Consider the following 15573-nt stretch of genomic DNA (forward strand, 5'->3'; position numbering starts at 1 on the left):
TTTATTTCTATTCTTATTCCTTGCTTTTCTTGCATAAATATAATTATGTATTTTAGAAAAGGTGCTCTCTTACCCTGAATTGTCATGAATAACATGGTGAAGCCAAGATCTTTGCAGGGGCCTGCAAACAATATTTAGTACTAGCTGAGCTTATAAAAATTATTAATACACCGTTTAATGGTATAAATACATACCACTTTATCTATCTGTCTATTCAATTCTTTGTTTTATCATCAAAGTAATATATAAAAAATATTGTCCTCATCTCCTTTCTGTCACCTTTCCTTCTGACTGGTACATATGGTTATGTGTCTGTGTCACCTTTGCAAGGGAAATTTTCTTTAGTTACCATTTGTGTGGACACTGCCTGTTACAGTACACTGTCATCAGACATTTCTGAAAATCAACCGCTCCTGTGGTGTGGGTTGATTTTTATGATCTCCATTGATATCTGAAGTCAACACAACGTGCCAAGTGTATGCATGATAAAAAGGACTTTTACTTCCCCAGTCAGCCTTGAGTTTTTCAGTTGATGGGGATCTCAGATGAAATTTAAGCTGAGGCTAAAATCATGAAGAATGTTGTCATCTTTTTGTATATAGTACTTAAAAAAAATTAAAAAGTAAATGGAGAGTTTAAGGTTGATTTTTTTTGTTCTTTCATAATTTTAGTTTTATTTCTTTTCTCCCTTCCCATGGTGTTTTTTCATAAAACACATTTTACAATGAAGTGCTTCACTGTTTGTGAAAACTGCCTCTTAGTGCAATATCAGGTCTTTAACGGGTTCATGGAGTTTGTTAGAGCCTTGTAAGTTGGTGTTTTTGAAAACATAAAAATAAAAATGAAGTTCTGAGGAAGCTATAAATATGGACAGAAAAAACCAGCCCATTTGACATCTCAGGCTATTTCCTGCTTCTTCTTTCTGTGTGCTCTTTAGTTTTAATTAAACTAAGTCCTAGCAGCTTTAGATTTACAATTAATTCATAAAATCACATAGGGAAGGTCTCCTGCCACAGCCTTTCAGACCTAGTTCTGCCTTGTGGGTATATATCTCAAAGGAAGGTAATATTAATTATCTTTCTACCTCTTTTAAAAGTATATGTCTCTTCTAAAATGAGATAAAAATTAGCCACAGAGATTGTTGGGAATGCAGTTTTGAATATCCCGATGGGTTTTTTTTCAAATGGCAGTTCTGAAGGAAAAGTAATTATTTTTTTATTCTTAGCAAAAGGAAATTCTCTAAAGAAAAAGACCAGAAACAATTCAAAGAATTCAAATATTTAAAATATTTAGCTTTAGCATTACAGAAAGGAATGTTTTATTTTTATTTTACAGAATAATTTTGAATCTTTTGGCTATTTTTCCCAGAATTTTTTGTTTAACTATGACAAAGACCCTTTTTCTTTTGTGCAATTTCTGGTCAAGCCAACAATGTCTTCAGAAAACTTTACAATGTTTCTGTGTCCTGTCTGGCATCCTCAACACTGTCCAGTTAAAAGCCATCTGCAGATTCAATTAACATTGTTTACTACCTTTTCAGATCATTAAGAAACAGGCTAATATGATGGATGACAATGTTTAGCACATCAATGAGGCCATCTTACAGAAACTTGAGCATGTTGCAGTCAAAAAGAGCTTCAGGTTCTCCGATCACTTTGGCCAAAAGGCTTTTACTCTGTTTCCTTCTAGGGGACTTCAGCACTCTGGAATAACTGCATATATTTTTAATGCTCTCTTAGATAAAACCTATCTGAGGTGCACAACTTTCCAAAAAACTGAAATAATACTACCACTTCTTGAAAGAGAAACTGAGGAAAGAGCTCAGCCAATTGTGTTTCACTTCTGCAAAAATAAACAATTTTTGTAAGGAATGAGTACTGTCCTTCTGGTGTCATAAAAAAGGGACAATGTATTCTTAAAAATAAATCATATCAAGTCAACCTAGTATCCAGTTCAGAACATTTGTGTGGAATGAGTGACTTAGCTTAGAACCATATACTAAGAGGCTATGAATCCAACCTACCTGTGTTAGGTGCAAAACAGAATTTAAATCATTGTTCAAACTGTACTTTTCACTTTCTCACAAGAGACATAAACTCAATGGCCTTCTCAGATATCTGCCTTGATTCCATTTTTTAGTATATTTCCAGTGATTTGAATTATAATAAACAGAGTATGGTTATTAAACCGGTAAAGAGAACTATGTTGGATGACACTGCTCCTAGAACAGAATATGCTAATGCTTAAATACTGGATGAAGAATGACTGACTAAGAAGCAGTCCTGCAGAAAACAAGACCTAGATAATTAAAATGGATCACAAGTTATACTTGAGTCAACAGTGTCATTCCATTTTTAAATAAGCTAAATGTCCTACCAAAAATACACAAAGAGGTAATGAGTTTTTGAGGCATGAAATAGTCTTTCAATTCTACTCTGTCCAGGCAAAGTATAAGATAGCATGCAGTTTTTTCAAGATATGGTACTTTCCTATCCTGTCTGGACAACAAAAACTAATTGGAAATCAGCCACGAGAAAACCAGAGTACTGCATTTGTTTAATCTTTAAAAAATTAAGTTGATACATGGTGATTGTTCTAAAAACTGTTGATGGCTTCTGAAAATATCAATTTGAGAAGCTATTCCCCTATTTGATAGAAAATATTTAACAGGGTCAAATTCAAAGAGAATACAAAAACCAGGTTAAGAACCAGGGAAGAGAAAGACTAGTTTGGCATTGGACAGATTCTTCAAGGTAGCCATGCAATCTCCACTACTGTTGAGAGCTCGTAATTATGCAGTTTTTAGTAGCTAATTATCCTTTTGTTATAGGGCAGCTTAGACTGAAATTCAGCAAATCACAGAATCACAGGATGAGTAAGGTTGAAAGGGACCACAGTGGTTCATCTGGTCCAACCTCCCTGCTCAAGCAGGACCACCCCAGAGGACACTGCACAGGATTGTGTCCAGATGGTTCTTGAATACCTGCAGTGAGGGAGACTCCATACCCTCTCTGGGCAATCTGTTCCAGTGCACAGTCACCCACACAGTGAAGAAGATCGTATTCTTGCCTTTGACCCTGTTCTATTTTCTCCGTCTTCAGTTTCTGCATCCCAAAGCTGAGGATCACAGTGTCCTAGTGATATCACGTGAAGGTACATTTCAGAAACCACCTTTACCTCAACAAACTCAAATACATTTTTCAAATATTCTTGTAAGAATTCAATCTCTGTTATGGATCAAGGAGCAACGATTATGCAACATGTTCTTGAAATGAGAACATCTGCAAGAAAGTAGCTGGTCCTACAGTTTTGGTCTTCTTGTTGTTCTTCACAGTATACTCTAAGAATTAGAAATATACCCCAAGAAACTTCATATTGCCCCCTTCAAACCCTTTTGACAAGCACTCCCAGGAAATACAGTCAATAGACCTGCCTTTCAGTTACCATACTAAACTTTCATGGATTCTTCTCTCTTCTCCAAGTTTATATTGAGAAAGTCACAAAACTCACTCTTTCCCAAATGAAGGTTCTGAATATGAATGTGCATAATCATTTGGAGTGAAAATAAGGTGTACTCTTAGCAGTAGCCTTGCCATCAACTTCAGCTACTGTTGGGAAATTTTAGGCTTTTATTTTAATGAATATTAGACAAACAGTGATTGTTACTATAAAAAATATGATGTGATTATTATTATAAAAAAGCAAAAGTGAGTTTTTGTGAGGCAAAACTGTCATGTTTCATTCAGTCTGACCAATGTAGATGGTGCTCTTTTGCTACAGTTGTCTGACTTTTTTAATCATATGTTTATTCTTGCACCACGACCATCAGGGAAACATTTTTACCTTCATTGCACATATGAGGACAGAGGGCAGAGCAAAAGGCACTTAGCAGAAAACTCAAAATTAATTGAAGTCCTTCGGAATCTAATAATCTCTGAATTATGCTTCCTTTTGCTGAATGACTTCTGGTATTGCTTACCTACTGCATCAGCAAAATAAGACATCATGTGTACTTCAAAAAAAGACCAGATGCACATCATAGTAAAGAATTAATATTACATGATGTTATGTTCCAGTTTGCAAATTTACAGAAGTGTACTTGTAGAATGGTAGTGTTCATAGAAGGGCAGTAGTGTTCATTTGTAGAATGGACCAACTCTTTTGAGAAATATAATAATTGATAGCCTAATTAGAATGGGGACTAGGTCCAAATGCTAGCGAATAAACCCCAAACAGCTGAATTCCTTGGGAATTCACTATACCCACAATGAAGAATACAGAATTATAGACCGAAAAGTTCCCACTGCAAAGCCTTCTCCTTTCTGTCTTAGCTTTTGTGTCCTGGAAGAAAGAGCCTCCAGTCCAATACTGTCTGTCTCAGGTATTCTCAAACTGTTTTTTATTAATGGAAATGTCTTAGACCCAGGTAGAGAGAAAGATCTATTTCCCAAACACAAAGTACAGAAGAATCTTAATCACTCCAGTCTGAAAACAAGGAGAGCAGTCAGAGACGTCAGCGTGTTTCTGCAGGAGCTGTCAGACTTTAAATCCTCTGGTAGACATTAGCATCATGTAGGACTTCAAACATTGCTCAGTGGACAAGAGCCACAAAGCTGCAGACATTCCAGTCAGCTAGAGGGATCAAAGGAAGCATACAGAAAAGACTGCTTCCACACTGTTCCCTTTGCTCACATAACAGCAATGTTTAAATGAGTTTCTCTTTTAAAGTTATGAGGTGATAATTTAAAAATACATAAAAGTGGGGTGCATTAAACTGTGAAACTAGGTCATCATTATCTTGAGAAATTAATTTATTATTTCAAAATAGCTCAAAGAAGATGAGAGAGAAGAGACTTTGATATCAAACTGATACTTATGAGATCTCAGATGAGGAGATAATAAACAGATTTGTTTAAATTAATTAAGTACAGTTATGTTTGGAGTATATTATATGTTACTTTTCTAAAATAATTTAAATGTTGGTTAGTTAAACAAATACCTTATGAATAGAGCTGGTCTAAAAGCCTTTGGATGAGAATTTCTAGTCAGAAAATACCTAGTAGCTGAAACTTAACCTCACAGAAAATAGATAATTATTTTCCCAATTAAAAACATTAAATTTGTTTTTAAATATTTTAGCTAATTACTTTAGAAATAAAAATAGTTTCCTGATTTAAAATACATGTTTGATTTTATTTTATATTGCAGAAAGCAATATGAGTCTTACATTACATGATAAATTGGTCAATATCTAAATTAAATATTATAATTTCCACATATTATTTCACTGGTTTGAATTTTAAGAAGATTAGAAACGGAGGTGGAGGGCTTTGTTTAGCTAACATTTTTGTGATTATGAAAACATTTAATGTCTTCAAATGTAGAAAACTACAAACCTCAAAACTCTTCATAGAAATGGAAATTAGGCTTATAGCAAGAATGATATCATGGTAACTAATGTTTCTTTGTATTGACACATCTTGATTTGTAGTGGGCGACATACAGGGACATAGGCAACCCTTTTGGGTCTGAGTTTTATGAGTACTTGGTAAATGTTGTTTAAAGAGCTTTTAGTTTGAACAGATAAGATTAACACCCAAGAAAAAAGATGTAAATGATTCTCCACTATCATACGGACAGCTAAGGACAGAGTCCCAACTGCAGCCATCAGTTGTGATGGCCCCTATGAGGCCTCAGATGTTAGATTTTGTCCTTTGAATCACTTTGAGACTGTCTGTGCTTACAGAAGGCAAGTATAGCAATTTCAAGGATGGAGTAAGTAGCACTCCTAATTTAATCTCTTATGAAAATTTTTGCCCTGTGACACTCCTTTGCTGAGCAGGGCAGAAAGAAGATTTCTCCAAGCCCAGCCAACATTCCCTGTCTGCTTCAACAGAGAGGTCATTTCTTGGGAGAAACCTGTCCATACAGAAGTGTGTACATATTTATCCCTTTTTTCAATTAAATTCAGATTTTTATGTTTAATATATCATGAGGAAAGAGCCCAAAGGTCTTGAAGCTGCTATCTAACACTCGAGATGGTTTAAGTGGAACAGCCCAGTCTCCAAGTGATTATTAAGGAAAAAGAAAATATTGGAAATATTTAAGTGGAATTTATTTGGGGGAATTATTTTCATTTAAGTTGTTTTAATGGGTTGCTTTCAAAATGAACATTTAATTTTATTTTTTATTGTTTTACACATGTATAATTAATATAGAAACTGAAATCCCCTCTAAAATTCATTTAAATATTTGTATCAGATGAAAAGAAGTTGGTTTTTCTTTTTTTTTTAAACACATATAGACAACTCCAGAATTTCAGGCATATGTGTTTTGATTTCATTTGGTTTGTACCCTTTAGAATAAAGTAACACTCTATTGTCATGTTCTATTTGCAGACATAACAACACAGAAGGCTGTGATTTTGATCATGTTGTATCAGTGGCATGTGGTTGCTCCAGCTGCTCGAAAGACTTGTTTTATGCCCCTATTCTTGATAGTGAGGCACTTTAGAAGACCCATAGTCAAAAGAGCAAAATGTAGAAAATATCTAGAAGGTAGTAGCAGGTACTATTGGTGTTTTTCCACTATTAATTTGAATTGTAACAGTCAAGGACATATCTAACATTTCCATTTGGGAAACACGCCAATATCTTCAACTTTTGGGAAGAGCATCATGCTAATCAACCAACATGTTGCCTTTCATAAATATGTGGTATTACTCCCACCTGCATTTCCAAAATTATACCAAAGCTATACCTTCTTTTTTTATATTTCTTGCAAAGTTCATCCTGTTGGTGCAAATGGAAACTAGAGGAAAATTAAGATATGTATTCCATTTCTTTCTTGCAAAACATATACTGCAAATTTTAACCTGTCTTGACTTCTTTTCTGTGGCTCAGACACAACATAGAATATTATTCTGGTTTGTTCTTCCTTGTCTAGAAAAATGAGTATTTCTGCTTAAATAAATATGCTTTGTGACAGGTAGGATTATTACCTGCCTAACGAATGACATAATGCATTTCTTCTGTTCCACTCAAGGCTCCTCTTCTTTTGCTTTGTGAATTTTCACTGTGGCCTGCCAGAAACAATCCTACATCTTAAAACTCTCCTAAAGGTTGATGCTCATCTATGATCAATGAAAATATCTCAAACAAAAGAACTGGCGGGTAACAATTTGCATGTACAGCTATGGATAATAAAAGCTCTTTTATGCAAAAAGGCATACATGACATCCCAAAAATTCCTGGGCAGGAGAAAACACAGTTTGTTCTTCCATTTGACAGTAGAGACTTTTCACCTTCTATTGATAACCTTTAATCTGATAGGGCAGATATCAATACATTTTGCTAAATATTTTTAAGAATTAAAACATTGTTGTTTTGCTTTGTAATGCACATAAGATCTTAATGGTTTATGGTTAGGTAGTTTAATTGGCTCAGCTGGGGGCAGGAGAGGAAGCAAGAGCTGCCTGCAATTTGCCTGACCCTTTTCTATCAGATTGAAGTATTATTATGTGCTATACTATATTAAGCATCATCTGGAAAAAAAGCACAATCTGTTCTTTTTAAGCTTCTTAATAGTTTCTAGTACTGATTCATGGGAAGTGGAACCAACAGATTGTTATAGTTAGACTGTAGGTGGGGACACATATGCTTGAGTTTTGAACAAAATTCCAACTCTGCAGCAGGGACAAGTCTTTCGCACGATGATGTAATTGTTTTTTTAAAAAAACATGAAGAGACATATGGGAGTAGCTTTTGACTGGGCTTAGGGCCAGGTGTTCAGGTAGGCAACATGCAGGATCCAGGCCAGTATTTTAAAAGAGCCCAGCTACCACTTGTTGCCAAGAGCATTTACAAAAGTCATCTACTGCTAATAGTTCTGATTACAGCACTGCAGACAAAGTTTCAAGAGGACAGGAACATCAACTAAAAAACTGTGATATGCCCTCCAGCAGAACCAGTAGCAGTATAAAGGTGCCAGTTTCCAAATACTGAAATGGAGATGGAGTTTGATGGGGCAAGAGGAGCTGAATTTAAATTGACTGTACTTGAGCTGCAGCTTGTGTTGTTTCTGGAGTCTTTTCTGATGAACCAGAATGAAGCAAGCAAGAGTAAATCAATCCCTCCCTTCTGTTGAACATTTCCTTCAGAATTTTCTTTAAATTTAGAAGTGGAAACAAAATAGATACATGGATAAATTCCAGGATGTAGGCAACTTTCATCATATGGGACTCACCAAAAAATTTTACTTCGTTTCCAGCTAAGGAGTTCTGAATTAATTTTCACTTGCACGTGAAACACCAAGCTGCATAAGACAGCACCATTGTCCATCCATTTGTGTAAATCCTGAAGCCCCTATATCCTTTTTCTTGTGTCATAGTCTTGGTTGAACAGTGGGAACTGCCCCACTGGTGGAAACTTACTCTAGCTGTGGCAGTTTTGGTAGCACTGCTCTAGGTATACTGAAGAATCATGTCCTTGAGGAAACCAGTTCCATACAGAAATCATGGAGATTCTCTTCCACTATGAACCTTACATCCTCAAGGAAATGACAGAATATACTTTACCTTCTTTCCCACTCTCATTTCTTCAATGCTAAAGGTATATGTTTATGCACATACATGTTTTATTCAGAAAGAAAGCCCAGATGAAATTTTTGCTAATATATGGTGCAAAAAATTTAACAGAAAAGACTTTCTTTTTCCATCAAGGAGTGTTCATTATCCCCACAGTATAGCTCATACAAGATATACATACCTCATCAAAACACTTGCACATCAGGAAAATTCACTATGAATAATTAATTGCATAGAGTTTAATCAGCAAGGCAAGAGCACCACTGGTGTATTTGTATGAGTGTCTTGAAGCAAAGCTGCTTTCTGTTTTTATCAAATCTCCCTTGAGCTCATGTCATAGAGCTGTAGTTTTCCCAGTTGGAGACCTCAGTAACTCTCAGATTTGGACTGCCAGGATATATTTTCTTCCAAATGTTAAGAACATAACATTTTCCTAAGTACTCCTGGTAGTTTAACATGTTTCCTATGATTTTGGATGACACATAACTTTTTGTAGGGTTTCATAAAATCTCCCTGTCTCAATGCTTGATGAAACCATGTTGTTTGTGCTCGAGCAGATTTTATTGGATTGGAAAGGAGTTAATGCACTTTGTGCTCTCTAAAAGACCTGCTATTTTTCAGTACTGTAATTAAACCTATTGTAAACTTTATACCAAGCCTGAGGATAACAGAATTCAAACAGAAAAGTTTGAATTCTTATAACACTTTCAAGCAAATACTGCAGTATTTGCAACATAAAAGATATGCAGTTCTGTAAGTAAAGTAGACCTGGCCGGGAATTTTCCACTGAGTTTTTTGACAGAGAATGAGATCTTCAGAATTTCAATGTCTTTGGGTGTCATAATTTAACCCAGCCAGCAATGAAGCACTAGGCAGCCTCTCACTCACTCCCTACCAGCAGAACTGGGGAGAGAATCAGAAAGGTAAAAGCTAAGGAACACATGGTTTAAGATAAAGACAGTTAAACAGGTAAAGAAAAGCTGTGCACACAAGCAAAGCAAACAGGGAATTAAATCACTGCTTCCCATGAGGCGTTCAGCTGTCTCCAGGAAATCTGGGCCACATCACGTGTAATAGTGATTTGAGAAGACAAACACCACCATTCCAAACATCCCTCCCTTTCTCCTTCTTTCCCGAACTTTATGTACTGAGCATGATGCCACACGGTCTGGAATATCCCTTTGATCAGCTGGGGTCACCTGTCGCAGCTGTGTCTCCTCCCTCAACTTCCTCACCAGCATGAGAGCATGAAAAGTAGAACAGGCCTTGTCTCTGTGTAAGCCCTGCTCAGCAACACAACATTTCTATATTATCAACCCTGTGTTCAGCACAAATCCAAAACATAGCACTATACTAACTACTGTGAAGAAAACTAACTCTACCACAGCCAAAACCAGCATATTGGGTTATATAGTTTTTCCTCAAACTTACATCTTCTATGGCAAAGATTGACAATGTTTCCTTGTTCTTTTCATCTTCTGTTAGAAAAAGTGAAATAGAATATTTAATGTTGATCCAGAATGACCTACATGGAAATAAGTTGAGACAAAGTAGTTTATTTCCTGTCAGATGGCTTAATTTTATTTTTGAAGACCTCTGGGTCTGCTGGGAGTTAAATATGACTGACACCAGTTTTTCCGTCAGGCTGGCTTTGGCAGCTATAATACATATTTCATGAGACACCATGGTTTTGACCTCTAGATGAACTGTTTCAACGTCCCATGGGAATCACTTGATGCTCATGTACCATGGGAAACACAGTTTGCCCTAAGGGCATGACACAGGGGTAAGCACTGGACTCCTGATTTATTACTCTCAGGAAGAACTGCAACAACTGAGTTTAAATGACATTTTGTCCGGGCACAATTTGCATGATAATGTGGTTTCCATCAGGCCTAATCACAGCAAGGAAGAAAAGAAAGACCCTTCAGGTAAGGGTCTACCTTCAGGTAGAAAGACCTGCATTCAGGTTGCCATTCTGGTTGGGTGCAATTTGGAAATTTAGTGGTCTCAAGGTCTCAGTGATTCATTGCTGGTGTGAAAGAAAGATAATGTTACTTCCTGTCTTCTTGTTCTTTTCTTCTTTTGACTATTTGGTTGGTAAGATCCTAAAACTGAGCGCTGTTTTTACATTCATATTCAGCTCTGAGTGTAACAAAACCTCTGAGCTGTAGCTCCAGAGTGATAGGGATGACTCCTCAGGCGGGCAAGATGAATTCTTGATGGCTCCAATGTCCAAAGTAAAAAAAAAACCAGACGACAGTCCAAATCCATGTCTGATCCTCACTGCTTCACATGCATTTTCACTGTCAGTGCTCCTGTGTACTTGTAATTCTGCTGGTAAGGGAGTATTTTTCTTACAGATTCTTCCATTTGCAAGCTAACAAATTTGTACAGGATCAGTGGTTTCTCGCAACATGATCACTTGACACTCACAGTTTTATTAATTAATTAATGAGTTGTATTTCTGTGGAATATTACTGAGGGTTTAAGACATTACTTTTGAGAAAGATTTCCTGCCTCAGAGACCTTCTTGTTTAAATGAGACATGAAACAGATTTCAACAGCCAGATGGAGGAGCACAAGGAAGCAGACACACAATCCTGGTTGGAATGACTGTCAGTGGTATCAGTACATCCACTGTTTAAGCACTGTGACTTTTGTGTAGGCCTGGCAGTGAAGAAAGTGTCTGTGCTAAGACAGAATAAAGGAAAAAAGGTATCTGTCTGTTAATATATATTACCAATTTATCCCTAGAGGAAGAAGATATTGAAAGAAAATATAAAGTTTTTCCCACTGGTAGAAATTTAAATTCAGAACAAACAAACAGGAAGAAAACCCAGAAAAATATTAAAGCACATTGAGTTCATCTGTGCTCTAGTGATCCCTGTAATGCTAATCCTCAATTTTATTATTTATTCTTCAGTAGAAGTTTTTGCTTTAACAAAACAAATTTTACTTTTCAGTCTAACTAAAAAAAAATATTACTTTTCAGATTGCATTATGAATTAGGTGATACTGTAAGCATTATTTTTTGCATATATTTAAAATATTACACCTAAAAATTAATTCTCAATGTATATTTTTTTAATTTACTGAAGTAAATCACAGAGCATTTGGCCACATTTAGTCAATTTAAGAGAATCAGAAGAGGTTGCCATTTGTATATACACTGTTGTGCACATTGTGGACCAGATCCTCACAGGCAGTGTAGTACACACCAGCCTTTGGTTTAAGTAGAGATGCAGTCTCTTGAAGAGCAGTGAATTTTCCAGAAAAATTTGTTGACCTTGTCTTGAAAAATTGACTAATTAAAAGATTAAAGTGATATTTTTAGGATTGGTACAGTGATCTCTCTGCAGATATGTAACACATTTAAAATATCTGATGTTTCTCAAGGAAGTAAAGCTGCCACGGATTTTAATATATGCATTTGTGTTTCTGTTTGCATTTAGGAAACTATGGTGAAAGTGGAATGGAAGCTTTCAAAGATATGGCAGCCAAGGAAGGGATCTGCATTGCACACTCCTACAAGATCTACAGCAATGCTGGCGAGCAGAGCTTTGACAAGCTGCTGCGAAAGCTTCGGAGCCACCTGCCCAAGGCAAGAGTGGTTGCCTGCTTCTGTGAAGGCATGACTGTCAGAGGCCTCCTGATGGCCATGAGGCGCCTGGGACTCGCTGGAGAGTTCTTGCTGCTAGGCAGGTGAGTAATACCATGCAGTTATAGCCTGCTGTTTTAGTCAGCAGGGCAAAAAAAGAGAAAACAATGCTGTTTTCTGGACAAGAAGAACATACATCACAGACTCATGGCCTCTCCTATACCTGCGCATATCTGAAAGATAGGGAGTAATGTCAGCTCTGTCATAGCAGTACAAACTCTACAAAGATATGCATCATTCTCATGACATGCCAGGCAAACACAAGTCTGCTTGGCCATTCCTAGCAGCAATGAGTAAGGGAAAGCTAGCACAAAAATCTTTGATCTATATCACCCGTTTTGTTCACTGCAGTTTAAAATGCATTGTGTACATATACAGCCTGAGGCTGTGTCTCATTCCACTAACTCTGTTTTAAGGATTGCTGACATGGCCTCTGGGTGTACCTGAAACAGGATTTCCCGAAACAAAGTTTGTTAACTATCACCTTTTCTTCCTGACTCAGTGTGTTGATGTGCATACTGTCCTAAGGGCACTATATAGGTAACCATTTCTCTTAGCTCTATTATATCAGTGTTTCCTTTCCTAACTGCCAAAGGAAGAAAAGTCACTTAGGGTGTGCTCATCCAGAAGGAAAAAATCCTGGGCTTGTAGGCAAAGAAGTTATTGATGTGAACCTAAAGGGATCTTTACATTTTTCCCTTATTCAACAAGTCGATCCTAAACAAGACAGGAAAAATGATGTATTGAAAACAAAAGGGAGGACACTGGGAGTCAACTAATGTACTCAGTGCCTTTTCAGTGCATTATTAGAAGGATGACCCAAGCAAGTTGCTGTCCCAAGCATGAACCCTACAGGAATACAAGTATAATGGTGTTAGTGAAACCTGAAGTCACAGTAAGACCTCCAAGGAAACTTTCAAGGACTGTCTTGGCAGGTGGGAGACTGAGTCTGTCCTACTGGTAGGACACCAGCCTCTGTTCCCAGTCTGCCCTGTGGCAGACAGTTGCCTTTCCCCCTTGGGCAAAGGGGAAAGCAAACAACTGTGGCTCTTGTCTCTGCCCTTAGTCTTTGACATCAACCTACATTTTGGCATTTTCAGATGAGAATTTCTTAATTCTTTCTCGGATACATGGCAACTGTCTCCATCCTTCTTTTCTAATACATTTTATCTGTAGGGACTTTCATGGACTGTCTTGGTCCTTTTCTGGACAGACACCCAAAGGGACCACAATCCTCAAGGTAAAATTCACATGAACATTTATAGATGTCTATAATTTAGACACCTCCATGTAGCCATCAGTATTTGTTCTACAGTTAATTGAGCAAAAGAGGACCTTCTTAGATCCCTTGTTTGTAATGTGAATATTTCAAGTAGCTCATAAAAATCATATTCTTGAAAAGGGCTTGTACAAAGATTCTCTTGATCATTACCTTTGGTGGAAAACTCTACTTGTTGGTTGTTTAGAGTAGATGGGAGCAAATGCCATCTCCACTATCTCTAGCTGAATCTGGTGCCATAGAATTCTTGCTTCTTTTGACCTAAATACAGGAAATTGTCAATTATCTGCAGCAGTATCCAAATTTAGAAGCACATAAGCATTGTTTTCAAAAAATATGCCCTTAACTACTCCAGACTCCAAACTGTACATAATTTTTTGTGGGATTTGTGTACAACAGTGCTAAATTTAGCCCTCTCAGATGCTTTTATGAATAAGGACTTCAGGAGTTGCTGACTATGAATAAGAGTAGAGCAATTCAGATTATCTCTTCAAAAAAAAGCATGGTCTAAAGAGAACAGGCTTTAAGGCTTTGCTTCAAGTTTTTGTTTGTTTTGTCCATATTGTTTTGTTTCTTTGTGAAAAATACCTGTTTCTAGCTGCAGTGGAAATTGTCATGGGTAATTATAACAGAGCTGTTATTCGGTATATGACTTCCATTGAGTATATTGAAAGTGATAGCTTCTCTTAGAAACCTAAACTGTAAAGTCTTTCCAATTGAAACAAAAATCCTTAATTGTACCTGACCATTTAGGGTGTATCCATGCCTGTGGCACTACTACAAAATTTAATTGTGAAAAATGTAGGAAGAACTGGAAGTGTTTACAAAGAAAAAAAGAAGGAAAGTGTAGGGATTTTTTTCTATCCTTTTAATTTATTACCAGAGATTCCAAGGTAATGCCTGAGAAGTGGTTACTCAGGCATAGGTTAATATGGCCCAGCCAGTAACTGCTGCATCAGACAAGGATGGCTGGAGAGATATAGTCCCTCTACTTTGGCTCTGCACTTCAGAGATGCCAAGGATCTTGGAGCATGTGGTATTTTTCAATAGATTTTTTTCCAATTTGATATCAAAATCAGCAATAATCCAGGGAAAAATAAACCAAAAGTATAAAGAAATAAAAACTAATTTTGCCAGCCTAGCATTTTTGTTAGGCTTTGAGCTGCCCTTAGTCTGTAGAGCAGTGTTTTGCATGTGTAGGGTGGGGGAAATTTTGGAGTAAAAATGTTCCACAAAAAGGGTCATTCTTATGAAAATGTTCTCCTTCCACTATGGGCTAATCTCTAGGTTTTGAGGCAGAGGCAAAAGAAAAAAGCAACAGAAAAGAACAGAGAACTGGAAAGCACTTCTTGACATTGAGGGGGTATAAAACAATTATATAATTTACAGTGATAATCTGAGTTCCTGTAGGGATTTAAAGATCTGTTTTCCATTACCTTGATGTACTATGTGCTCTCTTGGTTTTTGACTCCTGAGCTCTGTTGTCTGCAAATGTTCTGACCTGTTGGTCAGAAGCTAGGGTTGTTGGTTGGTTCTGTAGAGAACAATGTAAGGCACTGACCTGGGATGGATGTGACACCAGTATAAACTCAGATCTCATACAAGCAGATTTTACTGGGGACCCTTTTGTGCATTATTTGTCAGGGAAAAGACAGTAGGCAAGATTTTGAGAAGAACAGATGGCTCAGAGTGCTCTAAGGGGAAAGTGCTACATCTGAAATTAAAGAAGGCTCATGAAATCAACTTTTCTTGCAATTTTATGCAGGAAAATGGACTAGGATAAGATTTATACTTTTATTCCTTGTCTGATCCGGGAATTGCTCTTGGCTACCCATTCAACTGAGAAGATTATGAAAGGGCATTCCAAGTGTAGTGAGAGTGCCATTCACTGGAATGCCATGGGCTTACAAGAATATCTACATCTACTAATGAATACTATTTTGTTCCCCCAAAAACCCTTCTCTGTTGTTTTGTTAAGTGGATAATTGTTTCTTTTCCAAATGCACAGAAAGAACTAAAGTCACAAAGCTGCACAGTAGCTTTATGGGA

At 36.8% G+C, this 15573-nt stretch overlaps 1 protein-coding gene across 2 annotated transcripts in view; it reads left to right on the forward strand.

Moving 5' to 3' along the window:
- The window catches only part of GRM5 (glutamate metabotropic receptor 5), a 244159-nt gene that overhangs the window by 95152 nt on the left and 133434 nt on the right, over nt 1-15573 (forward strand). For both annotated transcript variants that reach the window (XM_030953066.1, XM_030953076.1), the window contains one exon: nt 12040-12289. In XM_030953066.1, coding sequence (XP_030808926.1) covers nt 12040-12289 — 250 coding nt within the window. The remainder of the gene's footprint in view (nt 1-12039; nt 12290-15573) is intronic.

The sequence above is a fragment of the Camarhynchus parvulus genome, chromosome 1, assembly GCF_901933205.1.
Source record: "Camarhynchus parvulus chromosome 1, STF_HiC, whole genome shotgun sequence".
In the NCBI taxonomy this organism is placed as follows: domain Eukaryota; kingdom Metazoa; phylum Chordata; class Aves; order Passeriformes; family Thraupidae; genus Camarhynchus; species Camarhynchus parvulus.